The 18,079-nt window shown below is 50.1% G+C and overlaps 3 protein-coding genes across 8 annotated transcripts in view; 1 reads left to right on the top strand and 2 right to left on the bottom strand.

Annotated features, from left to right (window-relative positions):
• The first annotated feature begins 875 nt into the window (after nucleotides 1-875).
• On the top strand, nucleotides 876-5,253 carry SNX22 (sorting nexin 22). 2 transcript variants are annotated; one of them, XM_081121599.1, is made up of 7 exons: nucleotides 935-1,034; nucleotides 1,396-1,479; nucleotides 1,705-1,809; nucleotides 2,313-2,407; nucleotides 2,765-2,797; nucleotides 3,037-3,104; nucleotides 3,402-5,253. In XM_081121599.1, exons 1-7 carry the CDS (start codon nucleotides 960-962, stop codon nucleotides 3,521-3,523), a joined length of 582 nt encoding a protein of 193 aa, XP_080977725.1. In that variant the 5' UTR covers nucleotides 935-959; the 3' UTR covers nucleotides 3,524-5,253. The 2 variants fall into 2 exon arrangements, with proteins under 2 accessions (XP_080977726.1, XP_080977725.1); XM_081121600.1 differs by lacking the exon at nucleotides 2,765-2,797 and having other exon boundaries at nucleotides 876-1,034.
• Nucleotides 3,990-9,613, bottom strand: PPIB (peptidylprolyl isomerase B). The gene is made up of 5 exons (XM_081121622.1): nucleotides 9,335-9,613; nucleotides 8,300-8,413; nucleotides 7,528-7,621; nucleotides 4,655-4,839; nucleotides 3,990-4,325 (listed from the first exon to the last, which is right to left on the bottom strand). Exons 1-5 carry the CDS (start codon nucleotides 9,467-9,469, stop codon nucleotides 4,203-4,205), a joined length of 651 nt encoding a protein of 216 aa, XP_080977748.1. The 5' UTR covers nucleotides 9,470-9,613; the 3' UTR covers nucleotides 3,990-4,202.
• A 7,318-nt stretch (nucleotides 9,614-16,931) lies between these two features.
• CSNK1G1 (casein kinase 1 gamma 1) overlaps nucleotides 16,932-18,079 on the bottom strand; it is a 133,003-nt gene continuing 131,855 nt past the window's right edge. For all 5 annotated transcript variants that reach the window (XM_081121640.1, XM_081121636.1, XM_081121638.1 and 2 more), the window contains one exon: nucleotides 16,932-17,762. In XM_081121640.1, the coding sequence (XP_080977766.1) occupies nucleotides 17,708-17,762 (55 nt within the window). In that variant the 3' untranslated portion in view covers nucleotides 16,932-17,707. The remainder of the gene's footprint in view (nucleotides 17,763-18,079) is intronic.

An 18,079-nucleotide genomic window follows, 5' to 3' on the forward strand; every position in this document is an offset into this window, starting at 1 on the left:
GACAAGCCCAGGAGCTGACATTTTCTCAACACCTTGTCTGCTGATGGCCTAACAGGGATCATCTCACTCAGTTTTCATACATATCCCAGGAGCGGCATATTATCCCAATTTTGCAGATGAGCACAGGCCCTGCGCAGTTTGGGAAATCCAAGCTGTCGGTCGCCCAAAGCAGAGCCTACGTCCCTAAACTGCCTCTTCCCAGCAAACTGGGCCTGAAGGAGGAAGAATGGATTTTTTTAAAAGACAAAAACAGCAGAACACCGAATGAATTAAGGGGCTTATGGATGGAGGGGGACATCAAAACCAGATGGGGACCCTGGCCAGGTAATCAGTTGGTTAGAGCATCGTCCTGAGGGGGCAGGTTAGAACTCCTGTTAGGGCACATAGAAGAAGCAACCCAGTGAACGTCTAAATAAGTGGAACAAATCGATCTCTCTCTAAAAATCAATGAAAAACCAAACAAAACAGATGGGGTCTAAGCCTTACCGGACGCGGCCACTCTCAGGGTGCAGGCTGAAGGTGGGGGGAAGGGGATTAGGGCAGCCTGGGGTAGGCGTGAGGAACGCCAGGAACGCCCCCGGTCGGCCCCAAGGTAGGCGCCCCGCCCCCTCCATGCCCGGCGCCCACAGGTGGCGGTGCCTAGGCAAGGTGCCTAACAAAGAGCAGGTGAAATTTTGGCTCACCCGCGTTCCTGACCGTCAGTGGGCACTCAGTGAACGTTGGCAAACAGAAGCCTCTTTGCCGAAGTGTCCCCACCCGCACTGCAACCCCACCAGGCCCAGGGGGCGGTTCTCGGCGCCCGCCGCCCAGCTCGCCGCCTAATCAGTCCCCTGCAAGACCCGGCGGAGCGCAGGAACGCCCGGGGCGGGGCCGCGTGGGGGCGGGGCGCCCCGCCGGGGTCTGTGCGCAGCGCGGGGCCTCGGGCTTTGAGCTCCGCGCGAGGAGGGGCCGGGGCGCGGATGCTGGAAGTTCACATTCCGTCCGTGGGCCCGGAGGCCGAGGCGCCCAGGCAGAGCCCAGAGAAAAGCCACATGGTGAGCGGCGGCAATGGACAGGATGGGGCGCGGGGGCCCGCCGGTGCCGAGCGCAATGGGGATCCCGCGCTCCGGGCTGGGACGTCCGAGTGCGGCGGGCCCAGCCGTCGGGGCACAGCCTGCCGAAGGTCTCGGGGCGCTTGGGTTTGCCAGCCCTGCAGACGGCGGTCCGGACTCGTGAGGGGCTGCACAGAGCGGAGGGCAGGTGTGCTCGCCCCTTTCCCCGAGTGTGGGGAGCGGGGGAGTGTCCCCGGGGAGCGGCGGCTCTCCGAGGCCGCTTTGTGCCTTTAAGCGCAGGAGGGGGGGCGGTCGCCGGGCGCGGGGACTCACGCGCACCCGCCTGCTCGCGCCCGCCCGGCAGGTGTTCCGAGTGGAGGTGCGGTTCCGCGGGCGCAGACACACGGTGCCGAGGCGCTACAGCGAGTTCCACGCGCTGCACAAGCGGGTGAGGGGGCACCGCCGACCTGCCGACCCCTGGGAGGCGGGCATACGAGCTGCGGCCCCCGCCTCTGCCACCCTCGTTACCATCCCGTCCTCTCTCGCCCCTGTCCCAACCACACTCACCCGGTGGGGAGAGGGGGAGGTAGGGGATGGCTCTTGCTAGGGTGAAGTGAGCTTTGGGCTCAGTCGGGAGGGACACTGTGATCGCACTGCGGTAACCTCCTGGCAGATCAAGAAACTGTACAAAGTGCCCGAATTCCCCTCGAAACGCCTGCCCAACTGGAGGACCAGAGGATTGGAGCAGCGGCGGCAGGGCTTGGAGGCCTATATCCAGGTAGGCATGGGTCTCACTCTGTTGCCCCCCAGCCTGCTGGACTAGAGGTGTGACCCAGAGAGGTGTGGGGGCCCGGGATGAGGAGGGACGCACATCTTGGGCATGACTTTTCCTACCCAAGCCTCAGTTTTCTGAATAGTAATTTCAGAATTGAATTCATTTGAATTTGAACTTTCATTCCTGGTTACAGAGGAAGCAGGTGGTCCCAATTCCATGAAAGCTGGTTCTTTTCCCCTCTGGGGTGAGATCCTGTACTTCATGAGGATGTAGGGCAGGGACTCTCCCTCCTCCCCACAGGGATGCCAGATCACAGGCCAGGGAGCTTCGTGGGCATACACCTGTGTAGTCACCCACGGCCCAGTGTTCAGAAAAGCCCTGAGCTTGGTTTAACTCTGGCTGTCTTGAAATTCGTAATCATCTTGGCTGGGCACCTGTGTGTTCATTTTGCACTGGGCTGGGTCACATAGCTGTGACTGATATAGGTTTCCTGTCCTCCTCTCCAGGGTGTCTTGTACCTGAACCAGGATGTGCCCAAGGAGCTACTGGAATTCCTGAGTCTTCGGCACTTCCCCACAGATCCCAGGGCCAGCAGCTGGGGGTGAGCATCTCTAGGGACCATGGATTGGCATGAAGGGCCCCAATATTGGGGAAAAGGGGCTCTCTGCAGCAAGCAGGTGAAGGTTTTAGAGGCCAAACCCTTTTCCTTCTCACATCTGCCAGGCTTGAGCCTGGTTCTTTCACCTTGAAACATGACCACCCTCATCAGCTTTCTTGCCCCTGGTGGAGGGGCTGTTTTCTATATAGCCTTGGTTACTTCAGCCACCTCCGGAACTGAGCTTGTTACAAATAGAAGCAATGGTCCCCTGGGAGGTGAAGTTCATCTTCCGTTTCTCCACCCTTTCCTCAAGCTCCCTTGGGCATCCCCAGGCAGTTCACACTCTCTTCTTCTTTTCAGAGCTCTGGGGGAGTTCCTGCCTAGGGACAGCAGGCAAGTTAAAGCCCATTCCTGCCCGCACTGCCCCCTGGTGGCCATAGGCCAAGAGGCTAGTCTGCTGCCTCTGGCTTGTCTTGCCTACTGGCCCAGGGTTTCCTGTTGGTGCTTCTCGAGACCACTGCCCACTCACCTTTTCCTTGTGGGTCCTTGGTGATCTCAATTCCTAGTCTCTATCCAATAGGAGACTTTGCCCCACCTCACCCTCCACTGCTCAAGACCCTTTTGCTTCCTAGCTCGCAGCTGCACCACCGGCCTGTTGTCAGCTTCTGCATGGATCCCTACATTTGCATCTCACCTCCAGGTGAGGGGCTGGCTCTGATCTACAACCCATATTTAGGGCCCAGGCAGCAGGGTGAGGGTGGGGGTGAACTTGACATTTCTCAGCTCCCAAGACCCCTAGGCAGCATCTCCCTCCTACTGCCCTCCTTCAGGATCATGTGAGCCTGGCTTTACCAAGCTAATGTGAACAGGGGAAGCCCAGGCCTGATTTCAGGTGACCAACTGTTACCTGCTGCCTTGGCAGGGGCTTAGGGAGCTGCACAACTGAGGCTAGGGCCGTCCCACACCCCCTTCCCCTTCCTGTTTTCGTCTGTCCCAGAACCTCTGCCCAATGTGGTGGTAAATGGCGTGCTCCAGGGTTTCTACGGCTTCAGCACCAGCACAGCTGACACCCAGTCAGAGGCTCCCTATCACCCTGCACCTTTGCCACCGATGCCTTGACCAGCTCAGGGGCCTTTGGACCACCTGCCAAGACAGTCATATGCCTCAGTCCTGTGAGCCCCATAAAAGACATGGGCTGGGTCCCCCTTGGCTTGGATCCAGGACTTACCCATACCAGGCTCTGAACTTCACTGCCTGAGGGGCTGAGGTTCCTAGAATTTCTGCACTCCAGGGCATGGACAACAGAGGATACAGATAAAGGGAGGAGTCAATTTAGGAGGTAGGCTATGAAAAGATACAGGTGTATTTCTTCACCTACACCAAGAGGGGCAAGCAAAGGTTGAGGCATAGTAGCTGGCAAAGTTTAGAAGCAAAAGTTCACCAGTGTGTGGGGTAGCATCTGGGGAAAAGGTTCAGGCTGGAGCCCAAGAAAGGGACAAGCACCCCTTGCCACAGGAGTCCCAGACAGGCTGGGATGTAGACTTGGGCAGGGGTGCTATAGAACCTAGCCCACACATAGGTTATAAAAAAAACCCACCTTTTTTTTTTAATTGGTCAGCGTTGGTAGAAGTTTGTTACAAAATTGGGCCTGTGGAATGTGAGGGGAGGGGTCCACTCTGTCAGATGGCAGCACTAGGGCCAGTGTGGCACAGAGCCCTGTGGTGGGCTGTCTTCACCACCCTTGGAGAGGGCAACAGGGCCAAACACAGTCGCTCAAGAGGAAGAGGTCCCTGGAGCCCTACTCCTTGGCAATGGCAAAGGGCTTTTCCACCTCGATCTTGCCACAGTCTGCAATAATCACATCCTTCAGGGGCTTGTCCCGACCATCCGTCTTGGTACTCTCCACCTTCCGTACTACCTCCTGGAGAGGAAAGGCAGAAGCAAGAAAGCAGGGTGGGTCAGGAGGTTCGCCACTCAAGGGAGACAGGCCCCAGTGTACGACTGGGAAGGAATGAGACTCTCCCGTGACCAACAGCCTACAAAACTGGAGGCACCAATATCCTAACAGAATCATGGCCAGGTGCCAACCCAGGGCAAGGAGAACTCAGCTCTGACAAGAGGATGCAACAATTTGATCTCTAAAGTATGGCTCAGGTTAGGCAAAGGGTGAGGAAGAAGAAGAGGGAGGGTGGGTGTGTCACGTCCCTGGTGAGGGTTGCCCAGATTTAGTCCCCCATCTCTGAAACTCACCATGCCCTCTAGAACCTTGCCGAACACTACGTGCTTGCCGTCCAGCCAGGCTGTCTTGACCGTTGTAATAAAGAATTGGGAGCCATTGGTGTCTTTGCCGGCATTGGCCATGCTCACCCAGCCAGGCCCGTAGTGTTTCAGCTTGAAGTTCTCATCGGGAAAGCGTTCACCGTAGATGCTCTTACCTGGGAAGAAAGAAGGAGTAGGTCAGGGGAGCTAGGTTGGCCAGGTTTAAATGGAGTACAGGGGTATAAGAGCTGTCCCCTCCTACCCTGTGGCGCCAAACCATGCTGACAGATTGTTGATTTAGAGAATAGCTCACGTGATGGATTACTCTGAGAATGTAGTTTATGGCTTTTAAATGAGGCACATATTAACAACTAGCCTTGGCTATGGCCTGAGGCCTGCATGGAGGAATTTTGGTGGAGAGGTGCTGTGCAGGATGCAGGGGCAGGGGGGGAGGTATGAACCCTCCAGAAAAGGAGGAATGTTGTGGCTGACCAGCTTTTCTTCCTGAAAGCACAAAAGACTGCCATTTGGGTTCTGGAAAGTCAAGAGCTTCTTATCAATGAGTGAACAGAAAATAAAAGGTGGCAATGTATGTGTGTAGTGTCCCTCCATAAGGGTCAGGGGAATATGACAAAGGGAGCCCAGAGCAGACACAGTTTCAGAGATCCTAAGTGCTGTCTCCTTTTTCCATTTCCCAGAGATTCACACTATGAGCTAGTTGAACTAGAGGCCCCGAGAAACCCAGCAATAAAGTAATTTTCATTTTGTTTTACCCAACACCTTTCAAAACCCTTTTTCCCTCTTCAATACACCTGTAGCAAGTGGGAAAAGACTGAAAACCAAGAATTTCTAGACTCTGGTGGGTGGGGGGCAGGGGTGTCCCAGCCTGTGCCTGCTTTTCAGTCCCACACCCAGAAGAACTGGTCTCCCCCACTGCTGTGCAACTACTCCTGGCCGGGGTGCCAGCTAAAAGCCTCCCTTACAAAGAGAGAATCCTCTTTGTAAGCCTCAACCAACTGCAGCATTAAATCCTGCAGACAATCCCCAAATCTACATCCTTCACTACAATCACTTTCCAAAAATACAAGGAGTTCCAAACATAAAGGGATAGTTCTTCATGTTAAACTCAACATATTTCATAGTCTCTCCCTCCGGACATCAGTAAATTTCTCTGCCAACTTTTCTTCACACTGCTGCCCCCACCCCATCATTTGTTCATTCTTTCTTACCATTCCTGCTGCCCACAGGGCAATAATGGCTACTGCTCAGTGGTAATAGTGCACGCATGCCAGAGAACAATTGCAAGCATTTTATACATAAAACCCACCTGATGAGACAAGGTCTAATAACCCTATTTCAAAGATGAAGAAACTGAGGTCAGAGAGGCTAAAGGTACCCAAGCTAGGAAGTAGCAGAACTGCAACGCAAACCAAGGGGGTCTGGCTCTCGAATTCTCTGCCCATGCCCACTAGGCCATCCTTTCCTGGGGCTTCAGCCCACATCACCCTACCCAGGGACAACACCAATTCCCTCATCAGTCTGCCTGTCCCTGCTCCCGCAGCCTGAATCCTGCCACCATGTTATTCTCCCTCAGACTCCTTTGTGACTGTCTTCCCCCCACTCAGGTTTTCGGCAGATCCTCGCCCCATGTAGGACAAAGCAGTGTGCTCTACTTCCATTTCCTTGACACCACCTTTGGCAAAGTACCTGTGGCAGAACACAGCTGGGCTCACAGCTTAATCATGCCTCTTTGCCGGTTCATATTCTCCCTAGCCAGGACCCTGCTCAAACCTTTCCTCACATCCACAAGGCCGTTTCCTGATCACCTTGGCCCAAGGGGATTCCTCTGCTTGTCAGCACTTTGGCAGTGGCCAACTTTACTTACCATGTACTGGGAACTTACACTCAAGATCTCACCCAACCCTCACAGCATCCATAACTCTTACTACACTTGCTTTACACAAGAGAAAACTGAAGCTCAGATGACTCACTTGTCACAAAGCAAGAGGTGGTAGACACCAGGCACCGGGTCATGCCCAACTGTGACTCCATGAACACAGACAGCACTTTGGATTATGTCTGCTTGGCCGCTGCCTCCACTGCTGCCTGCTGCCTGCTGCTACTAACATCTTATGTACCTTGCCCAGTGTCTTCTCCTAGTTCTTCCCACGGAGATGGGAACTTGAGGACAGAGCCTGAGTCCTAAAGACTACTATGGCCAATTTGTGAGTTTTCAGGTATTGGAGTGAAAGGGAATTGCTGCCGCACTGATTTTTGTGTCCTCAGCACCCACCACAGCCTGGCCAGAGAGATACTCATTGATGGGGTGAGCTGCAGATGCGGTCTGAGGGGACAGCAGGCTATGCACCCAAGTATGGTGAGACCTGTGGGTTAGTCAAGGGTTCTGCCTGTCTGTCCTGTTCACAGGTAATGCAGAGGGGAGACTCAGTCAGCTCTTCCCAAGTAGTCTCTGCTGGGAGACTGCCCAGAAAAGCAAATTCTATCCTCACTGGGGCTTCTGAGGTGGTCCACACAGGCTTTGCATGTCTGACCTAGAATCACCTACCCATGTGTTTCACTTTGCTCCCCTCCCGCCACGAGGTATTGGGAGAAGTCACCAAGGCTGTAGGCCTGGACAGGCAAGTCTGCCAGCTGGGTGAGATCCTCTTACATCCACCTGACCCCCATTACTCCCTCTTCTTTGTACTCGGTTCTCTGTACTACAAAGGTGCAGATGGTCTCAATGCAGGTGACAGGCCTGCTTCTGGAGTTGCGTAAGGAAGAGGCCTTGTCTACTCAACACAGTCCAGCCCTCCCACCTGGGAGGCTGCACTGACAGCCCTCTGCCCAGAGGACCAGGTTACCTCCAGTGCCATCTCCTCGAGTGAAGTCTCCTCCCTGGATCATGAAGTCCTTGATCACACGATGGAATTTGCTGTCTTTGTAGCCAAATCCTTTCTAGAAAAAGGGAAAAGAAGGTGAGGAGGTGATATGAGGCACCAGGCAGGAACCCAGTCCACAATGGCTCATGCTCACAGAAGAGACATCACTGCAGGCCAGTCATCGTTCAACATGCTACTGAGCTAGCAGGCCACACTCGGAGCACACAGAGCCAGGAGGCTAGATTACACATTCTTCTGCTTTTATACCATTCCCAGACTTTATAACTCGTTCACCTAATGCCTCTGCCTTTTCCCTTTTCCTTCTCATTTTTTCCTAATCATAAGAACAGATGCAAGAAAACTGACCCCCCCCCCGCCAAAAAAAAGGTTACCTGCTGACCCAATGAAAAGTTGGAATATAAACTTTCTTAAATGAGGCACTCTTGTTTTCTTAAAACCTGGGAAACTCTGGGCCCCTTACTCTTAAGAGAAAGCTCTAGTGCAGAGGCCACAGACTATAGTTTCCACAGACGTGCTTTCTTTGATTACTGCAATGTCTTAAAGATAAATCTAGATGTCTGGACTCAGTTTAAAAAACTCAAGACATGATAATACTGGGTTTACCTTGCCAAGTTAGTTGGTACTCAGGGCTACTGCTATAGATGGGCCATGATCTACACATTCAGTTTGCTGCCAGCCCTACTTGCCAACTTTACGTGGTTTGAATTTGACTCCCTCCACTCTAGGCACTTACCTCTCCGGTAGCTAAGGCCACAAAATTATCCACTGTTTTTGGAACAGTCTTTCCAAAAAGCCCTATGACCACCCGGCCTATATCTTCATCTCCAATTCGCAGATCAAAGTACACCTGAGGAAAAAGAGCATTCTATTGATTGACTGATTTATAAATCCTCATTCGAGGATACTTTTTCCATTGCTTTTCAGAGAGTGGGAGAGACAGAGAGACACACATCGACTGGTTGCCAGGATTGAGCCTGCAACCGAGGAGGTTCGTGCCCTTGGCTGGAATCCACCGGGACCCTTCAGTCCCCAGTCGGGCGTTCTAACTACTGGGCCAAATCAGCCAGGGCGAAAAAGAGCATTTTAAACTTAGCCTGTTTAAAGAGGTCTTGCTCAGGAAAGAAGGGCCCAAGCTACCCTGAGGATGGCAGAGAAAACAGCCTTATTTTAAAGCAGTGTTTCTGAATATGATTTTGGTGGTGACAAAAGCCTTATGAGAATCTAATGAAAATTTGAGGCCCATTTCCCAGAAAACATGTTTATACTCTCCTTAGACCGCAGGGTAACAATCTTCCCAGGCTCTAGAAAGTAACATAAAAACACACAAAAAACACCACCCGAGTTTAACTATATCGCGGTGCTTTGTAACTGGAAGTGGCTAAAAGATGACCTAAGGAGAGAACGGATTCACGATTTGGCAGACGTGATCTTGCACCGTTTAGCCAGCCCTGCGAGGTATTTGCAAACCGACTTCTCTGAGGCTGACGGTCCCGGCCCCGCAGCGCGTCCCGGGAGCCAACTCCTGGGTCAGGGCAGGAGTTTCGGGGACGGTCCGGGTCATTCTCTGGTCTGCATGGGGGAGGACCGTCCAGGCGTCGCGAGGCCACAGCCCGGAGACTAGGGAGGGGCTGAGCCAAAGCCCAGGGCGCCCAGGCCCGAGCCCCGGGACCCCCAAGGCCTCGGTCACCAGCGACCAGCGGCGCCGAGGCGAACCCCAGGCGGCGGAGGACGGGCCTCGCCCCGCAGGTCTGGAGAAGGGAGGCCGGACCTTGACGGTGACTTTGGGCCCCTTCTTCTTCTCATCGGCCGTGGACGGTCCCGGCAACAGCAGGAAGAAGACGGAGCCCACGACCAGGGCGGCGGCGAAGAGAAGCTTCATGTTCCGCTCCGACAGGCGTAGCATCCACCGCGAGAAGCGAGCGCGGCCCGGGCAGCCGAGGGCCGGAAGCAGGGGCGGGCGCCGCGGCGTGGGCACCGGCGCCGCCACCGAGCCGGCCGCGGGGGAGGCCGGGGCTCCTGCGGGCCTCCTAGGAGGGCGGCGGCCTCGCTTCCCCCCTCCGCGTCGGCGCCTGATAGTAGGTCCCCGTGGGGGGCGGAGCCCGGCTCGCCCGCGGGGCCGACGCAGACGCGGGCTCGTGGGTGGCTGCCACGTTTCCGCGGCCCCATTGGCTCCCCAGCTCGCTAATGCCCACCTACAGGAAAAGAATCAGCAGAAGGCGGCGCCCCCTCGGGAGCGCGGGGATTGGGCTTCTGAAGAAACTACAAAACCCAGCGAGCGGGGCGGCACGCGGGCGCGCGCTCCACCTTGGCGGAGGCGGGAGCCGTCCGGAGGGCGGCGGCAGCGCTTAGGGGGCGCGTGGGCAGGGGCGGGAGGTGCTCGCGGTTGCCCGGCGTCAGGCGGGTCGTCCGCTAAATTGGGTTTGGGTGTGGTAGTTCCCAAAAACTCAGGGCACCTGTATGCTCACCCGGAGTGTGACCTTCTACAGCTCCTTGCAAAACTTGCTTCAGAACGTCGGTACGTTTTGACTTCGTTCTGTCACTTTCCCCTCCCTTCTGTAATCTTTCTGTGCTCCTGAGTCTATGCACACTCTATTGTATACTGTGTTTTTTTGGGGTGTTTTTTTTTTTACGATTTAAAATTGATTTTTAGAGAGAAATCGATGTAAGAGCGATATGACTATCGAGTATACTGTTCTCAACTTCTTTTACCTATTTTCTCAAGTAACTGCATTTTTTGTAACGACTGTGTTGCACTTGTTTTGTATATACTGTAGCTCCCCCAAACCTGCTGCAGAGCTCAACAAGTAATGGTTGCCATTGTGTCCCATTCGCACAGAGATGGGAAATAATATATGCCACCGCCTGAGGTTTAGTCTCCCTTGTCTAGAAACCTTCAGGAAGGTCAGGGATGGTTTTTAGATGCCCTTCCAGCACTATTTCAGGTCTTCACATACACTTGGTGTTCCAGTCTACAGCATATGTAGTTCAGTATTGTCAGCCTTACACCCCAAAATACATCTTTCCAAAACGTGGACCTATGATGTTGTTAAACATCTTTAAAACTAATTTTAAAGATTATCATTATAGAAATCCCTGGTCTTCACAGCCAAGATTGTACGTAGGCATGGCTGTTTCTATAGCTAAACTCTGCAGTTCTGTCTCTCTATGAGGTGCTGACCTAAGTTTCAGGTTATGCATGGCCACTGGCATTTTAACTTGTCCTTCTTTACACTGAAGTCACTGCAGGCTGGCTGCAGAGCTTCAACAGACAATTCTCACATAAACACAAATAACACTTGCTATTTCTAATCTTCACACCTTAATCCAGACCACCTCAATCAGGTGGAGGTTCTTCTAGATAAAATCATTGCACTGACAAAGATGATCTTCCAAACAACTCTGCTCCCCTTAATTCTTTGGGTCTGTGAAGCCTTTTCCCCCACTCACAGGTCTTCCGCTGCTACCTAGGCCACTGAGAAAAATGTTCACCAAACTATATTTTCAAAGTAGCCTTCTCAACACAAGGAAAAAATGCTAAAATGGCATAAAAACAACATTCTCCCCACCACTTGTGAAAGAAAAAAGCTTGGATAAAATGCTCTCAATGTGAACAAAGTTTTTCCTCTCATAAAGATCTTAAGCGTGTTTTTTCTGCTCTTACTTGCCTACCAGTGAAAAAACAAATCCTTAAGTAATAATTGAAATGACAAGAAACAAAAAACTGCAACCAGCCAATCATGCCCAGATTGGCAGTTGTTTTTGTGGCCAATGTATGCCCTTGTTAGTTTACAATGCACATCAGCTGTACTTTGTCTGTATAGATGTTCCACATTAGTGGAGCAGAATTATAAAACTATTTCAAAGTTTTTCCACAGAGCAGGTCCTAACTTCCTGGTGTTCCACTATCTAAGAACCACAAGGATACTGGAACTAGTATGTCAGTGGTAAATGTCCAAATCCTGCCAGGAATGTTTATTTAGATTTTTTATTGATTTTTAGAGAGAGGGAGAGAAGCATTGATGTATTACATCTATCGCTGCCTCCTACACACTCCCTGCCAGAGATCGAGCATGACCAGGAATTGAACTGGCAGCTTTTCAGTGCACAGGAGGATGCCCAACCAACTGAGCCACACTGGCCAGGGCAGGAATATTTAAAGTGACCCACAATAGAAGGCAATGTTCAGCCAAAATTAATGAATGTCGAAGTATCAGACATTATTTTCATTCACTAAAGGCTTGAATCATATCAAAGGTAGTCCTAGACAGAATCTTAGTTACAAATGAGTCAGGGGAGATAAAAACCAGACAAAACACACAAGCAAAATTAGCCAAGAAAGGTAAGACATTTTATTTTACATACAAAAAGGGTGCAAACTGAATCCGTTCCTCCCCAAATTGGGGAAGAGGTATACTTAAAGATCACATTTGTGTTTTCCATGGTGCCCTAGGAAATGGGCTACTTGAGATAACACAGCAAGACCCATTTTCCATTTTCTCCAAAGAAGGCTACTTCCTCTGCAGAGGAGTTTTTCCTAATGATGTCACAAATCTCTCTCCTGGAGGAATCATTTCAAATACACTTGAAATTGACATTCATGTTTAAAAATACTACAAGTTTCATTTCACAGCTGAGCTTTGTGACCAGTGCCAGGGTTTATGAAACATTACACATCTAAAACAACAGGTTAAAAAAAACATAAGGCATTTAACAATGATCAGACACATCCACACATCAATTAAAACTGATTTCCACAGCTGATTTATACATTATCTAGTCTTAAAAAATTGCAATCAACATCCCAACATCTTTTTAAAAGTACAATGGGCAAAGATTAAAGAAACAAACAAAATAATAATATAATAAATTAGAGCATGTAATATATCCAATGGGAATTGATGAATCAACATTATTTTCCATTGGGGGGTTTATAGTATTTTTGGTTTCATCCTATCTTTTCTGCTGTTTATTCTTCTGATTGATAAATGGGGCTCATTCCCAGAGTCAGCTTGCTGTGACACTAATTTGAGAAGCTCACTTGTTACCTGTTTGCTTCCTAGAATAATTCAGAAACACATGGTCCCAGCAGCCTGGGCTGAGTTTTTATGGAAGTGAAATACACACGAATGAGCACACACATACAAGCATACAAATGCAATCACACACAACCATCTGTAAATATATTTCCCCCCAAAGAAATGGCTCATCTTTCCTGAGACATTCCTAACAAATTGATAAGCCTCTTAAAAAAGCTTTCCGTGCAAGGGCTGGCCTGGGATTTGGTCTGGAGCTCATGAAGAGGAACACTGAAAATGCCTCAGCTGCCCTGGAGGAGGGGATGTGTGGGGAGAGGCAGTCAGGACAGCTGTACTCTCGTGTGTGTTACTGGGATGACTGCACTGCACCTCCCTTTATTACCATGGATAACTCTGTGCGCTGAGATTTTGAAGGTGGTGATGGCACCAGAAAGATGATTGTGAGTAATAAAGGAAACTAATAAAAGAAACTGTCCACTGAACTGAGGTTACGGAATAACATCAAGTTTGGTAATCAAACTAGAAATATATGGAGTACACGTTCACTTTTTCCTTTGTAAGCTGATCTACAAATACTGGAGTGGAGTTCCTGGTTGTTTCTGAGGAAATATGTCGTCTACTACTGTCTATATCCAGGGAACCTACTTACTATTTTGAATACAAAGAAGAAATCTACTCTTTTGCACTCAGTCACCTGCAAAAGGAGTTAGGGCACACGTGTTCTTAAGACTGCTTAACCAGACTTCCAAGATTTCTTATTTGCGGCTAAAAATTGCTCAAAACTCTGCAAGTCCTCAGAAGGGCACAGATTTCCTCTTATTCAGATACATTCCTCCCACCCCCCAAAAGAAAACCCAAGAAAACAAAACCATAGGAATCCTATTGTGATTCCTACCATCCCATTATGGGGAAGACTGAGTGTCACTGTCCATCAACCTCTGGAAGGTACTTGCCTGAAGCCCTGGTATAGGCAAAAGCAAGAATCCCAGAGACAACTGCCTGTTACTTACAGGCCAATCCAGACGGTGTGCCTAGTTATCCTGGCTCCCTAAAGGCTTCTGAAATTTTCCCACCTTGGGGCAATGGTGGGGATGGTGGCAGTGAACTGGCAAAAGCAATGTTGGCTATATATGGCGCTGCAGGCTCCCACCCAGTCTGAGAAACTAGCCTTAACGTGGTGGCTCTGACACTGGAGATAACGTCAGGGCAACTCACTGGGAATGGAAAACAGGTTTAACTATGAATAGGGAAGAGGTAACTGGGACACGGGTAGAGATGCATCAGAATGATGAAGTTCTTTTGAGAAGATGCTTTCTAGGCTGCCATGGAAGTACTTATTTTTGAAAAATGCAGGCCATGCTTGCTCACTGAGAGGGGGTTATATCTTTTGCATAAAAAGTTAAGGCTATGATCTTTAGTAACCACTCTGACATAACATCACCATCACTGCATATTCCTAACATTGAAAGTGATTACTAACACTGAGAATCAACACTGAACATGTACCACCAGAGTACATTTCCAGTGAACTGAGATGGACGTTACTATAGAGGCAAAGGACACCTCTTCTGGCTAATGGCAGGGGCTGTTTCTATGTAGCTGGAGTTCACTGAGAATTAATAGGCACTCAACACTTCTGCAGCAAACCCAGGATCCTGCTGTCTCCTATTGCCCCTGCATTCTGAAGTGAAATGGAGCATTAACTGGAGGCCAACTTAGTCACCTGACTTGTACCTTTCTAGACCTTTTTACTCCTAGACAGACCCCAAATTGCAAGCAGGTGTTAAGGCAGTCACAAAAGCACACTGCTGCTGGCACACAGTACCCATCCTTGCAGACCAGTCTGCAGTGAGATCACTGGGAAACACCAAGGTGTGTATAGCAAGTGATCAACCCTTACATGCTTAGACTTCGTAGACACAAGTCATGCTCTGGTCACAAGGGACAGACCCTTTATGCCTTGGTAGATTTTGACCTGCTTGCCTCAATCTGCTCAGGATGCAATGCTTAAAGACTGCAGGGCTTGGGAGAACTCCCAATGGTATAATATTACTTTTTTCTTTTTTTCATGAACAGATGCTGTTAGTGCTTAATGCTAACTCAGAAACAATTGCATCAGTCCAAAAGAAAAAGATCCCTAGGTCGTAAAATGAAGAAAGCTCAAAAACTACAGAGCAAGTGGATTTGGGTAGGTGGTGGTTGCAGGGAGTGCCCAACCCCAAGGCCCTGGCTAAGCAACTATAGCAACAGAGTAGAAGAGGGAGCCCTGATATGCAGGTGGGGATGGAACTGATGGCCAAATTACTCCTTAGGTACTCATTTTTAAAATTTTAACGAAAATCACAATTGAATTTCTCAAGGGTCTGGGACTGCCTTGGAGAGCCAATGACCTTGGAAGGATCACCATTACCCTGCAGGACAGAGGGACCCAGGGCTTTCACCTTTGTTATGAAAATCAAATATCTAGCAGAGATTGTAGGGGGCAGAGTGAAAACAGTGCATTAGGAGGGACCCCCAAAACTGTTCAGGTTCAAACCCTCAAGAGCTAGTCTTAAAAAAAAATTAAGACCAAAAAAGTCACAAACCCAGCTGCTTGCCTTGCAGCCAAGCTGGTCACTGCCTTTGCTTTTTTTGTGGAAGCAGGGGGTGAGGAGGCACTTGGTGGGGTGTGGAGTGCCAAGAGGCTCCAGGTTCTGCCACCATTTCCCCTTGCCCTCCCTTGAGAGGCAAGGCTTTTTCTATACAGGTATGAGAAAGTTTCTATATAGGAAGTTAGTGTTGCCTCAATACCAACTGAGAAACTATGTAAATTTCAGTGATTATACCTTAACCACTAGATAATGTCAAGGAAACAAATCCCAATATTCAAAATCCTTGTGGGGAAGGGGTGTGACACTGAGTCTCCCAGCCACTTAGTTTTGTATACAGGAAAATTTCTCTTAAAGAAATGGAAGATTACAATCTTTATATAAGCTAAGCAAGTTTGAAGCGAGGGAAATGATATTTCCTGGCAAGGCCTGATGGAACAGGGGAAACCCAGTAACTGTTTTATGCTACTGCTATTTCTGCTCCATTCATCAAGGGACTTGTCAGGAAATGCCAACTACAAAAAGTATCCCCACACCCTCTAGTCCAAAAGACAGCCCTACACCTCAAGTCAGAGGCAATGATTTCTGTGTTCCCAGAACCACCAGACTAAGTCACCAGCCACTGTCCTCCAAGCTTAGCTCTCTCTACTTCCAGATATAAGACCTCATTCCCTGATGTAAACAATCCTTTCTCTATCACATCTGGAATGAGAGAGCACTGTTTGGATAAGCCACTGAACTCAAATGAAAACTGAGCACAAGATGAACTCCATACATTAATAATTTTTAAAGCAGTGAATGAGGAACCAAGACTCTTCATGGCAATATGTCATGTGACTATACCATGGTGGTGGTGTAGAGGCAGAGAGTATACTGGGAGAACATGCTCTAGATGAATGGCCATCTTATTTGGAAGGAGTCTATATCCAATTGAGAGGATAATTTCAGAGCTTTTATTTCAGTCTCCTTTCCCCTGGAATTTTCCAGCACCAACTAATCTTACCCTCCTGTTCACTCCAGCCCCATGTAGTGAGTCCTAAGCCTGCTGCTGTGGACCTGCTAGGAGAAAATCTGCAGGTGCCTGGTTTCTGATAAGGCAGGCCAGCCCAAATGCTCTAACTCAGCTACTGGGGCAGACAGTACATACCAATTTTATTTCCTGGCCCTATGATGCCAAATCCTGAGTTTCCTTTGGCAGCTGAAAGGCAGGTTCACTTTCCTCCTCTTTTTGTCCACTAGTGGCAATATGATGGTGGCGGTTTCATCACTAATTTTGTTCCCCAAAGTCACTAAGGAAATCACATGGCTATCTAGTTGGAAGTCCCTGGCAGTGGAGGAAACAGATGTTTCAGATTTTTAAAAGTTATCTCCTTCTCTGGGATGAACTGTCTCCTGGTCACAGTCTGGCTTGGCTGGTTCATCCCATGTGCTGGAGAGCTAGGCTGTCCAAACTGCAGGCTGATGAGGTCAAGAGGCTCTGGTAGGGACATTCTTCAGTAGCTGAGAAGATGAATGAAAATTCAAGTATGTTTCCTTGCCAACCTGAGTGTTTCTCAGAATGACATGGAGTTTGGCTTCTTCTCTTCTGGGTGTTGCAGACCCAACTCTTTCCATTGAGAATGTCCTCTGGACCCATGTTCTCTCTGAATGGCTTGGCTGGCCCCATCCCCCTCAAAACAGAAAAAAAGTAAAACTACCAATATAACCAGACACAATATGCATCTGCCATGTTTTCTGTTAAAAAAACAAAAACAAAAAACTAAAAGTGCAATAAAGTCAGGTTTTTTTTCCTTTTCTCAGAACAATTTGCATTGTTCTACTACTGACTGGAGAATAGAGTTCGCTTGTCAAGAAAGCTAAGAATGCCAACACACAGGGACAGTAGACTGCAGATTCCTCACAGCTTGTGTCCTACAGTGTAACTTCACAGGAGGGAGGGAGTAACCTGCACCCCGTGGCCAGTTGGGGATGGAGGCTGCGCAGGCACAGAGGAAGAGGAAGCTGTACTGCCAGATACCCCTGGAAGGTAGAGAAGGTCCTTCTCCAGCTCAGGCCTGCCATCTTCCTCCTACCTTCTTGGCCACACCCCCAGCCTCTTGAGTTCCTTCAGCAGACAAAGCCTTCAACTCACTAGCTTTAGTACTGGAGAGGGTTGAGGGTGGGGCAAGGACCAGGAGTAAACTAAGGGGAGGGAAGAGAATAGTAGTCCTTGAGTTTTTGTGAATGACACCTTCACTGTAAACAATAGGAAGGAGAGTCAACCAGGTGGCCCCAAGGGCAAGCAGTGGAGGAGCAGCAGCTCTGGGACCTGCTCAGAGCCTTAGGCAGGTAGGGACAGCCACTGACCCACTGGGCCCTGGCTGCCCACACTGGCTCCTTCTGGGGGCATCCGTTTTCTTTTTGGTTTGGATCTCCACCCTCCCCAGCAGAGGAGTCCTTTCCAATGAGAAATGGCAGGAGCTGCAGGTGCAATCGAGTCAGAGTCCCCAGGGCCTGAGGACTCCTGGGAGGCACTGGTCACTTGTGGCGCTGAGCAGTCTTCTTCCTTTTCCTCTTAAAGAAACAGCAGCACCTGGAGCACAAGGAACATTGCAAGTCAGTGTCAGAGGCCTGCAGCTCCAACAGACTTCTGCCTGCTTCTGCTTACTGCAGGGTGTGGAATTCTCCCCGGCACCCACCCACAGGGCAGTCCACCAGCGACAGTGGAGGCAGTAGGCAGTGTCTGCCAGGGAAGCCAAGGCAAAAGCTGCTTCACTTCCATGTGCAGCTACCAAACAATGGTCCAGACGCTGCAGGCTAGGCGGGGCCGAGGCAAGCACCTCTGGAAGGAGGATGGAGGCGGCTATTTCCTAGTGTAGCACCCAACCCACACATCCCATCTTTCCAAAG

This window comes from Miniopterus schreibersii, assembly GCF_964146895.1.
Source record: "Miniopterus schreibersii genome assembly, chromosome: 1".
NCBI classification, from domain to species: Eukaryota; Metazoa; Chordata; class Mammalia; order Chiroptera; family Miniopteridae; genus Miniopterus; species Miniopterus schreibersii.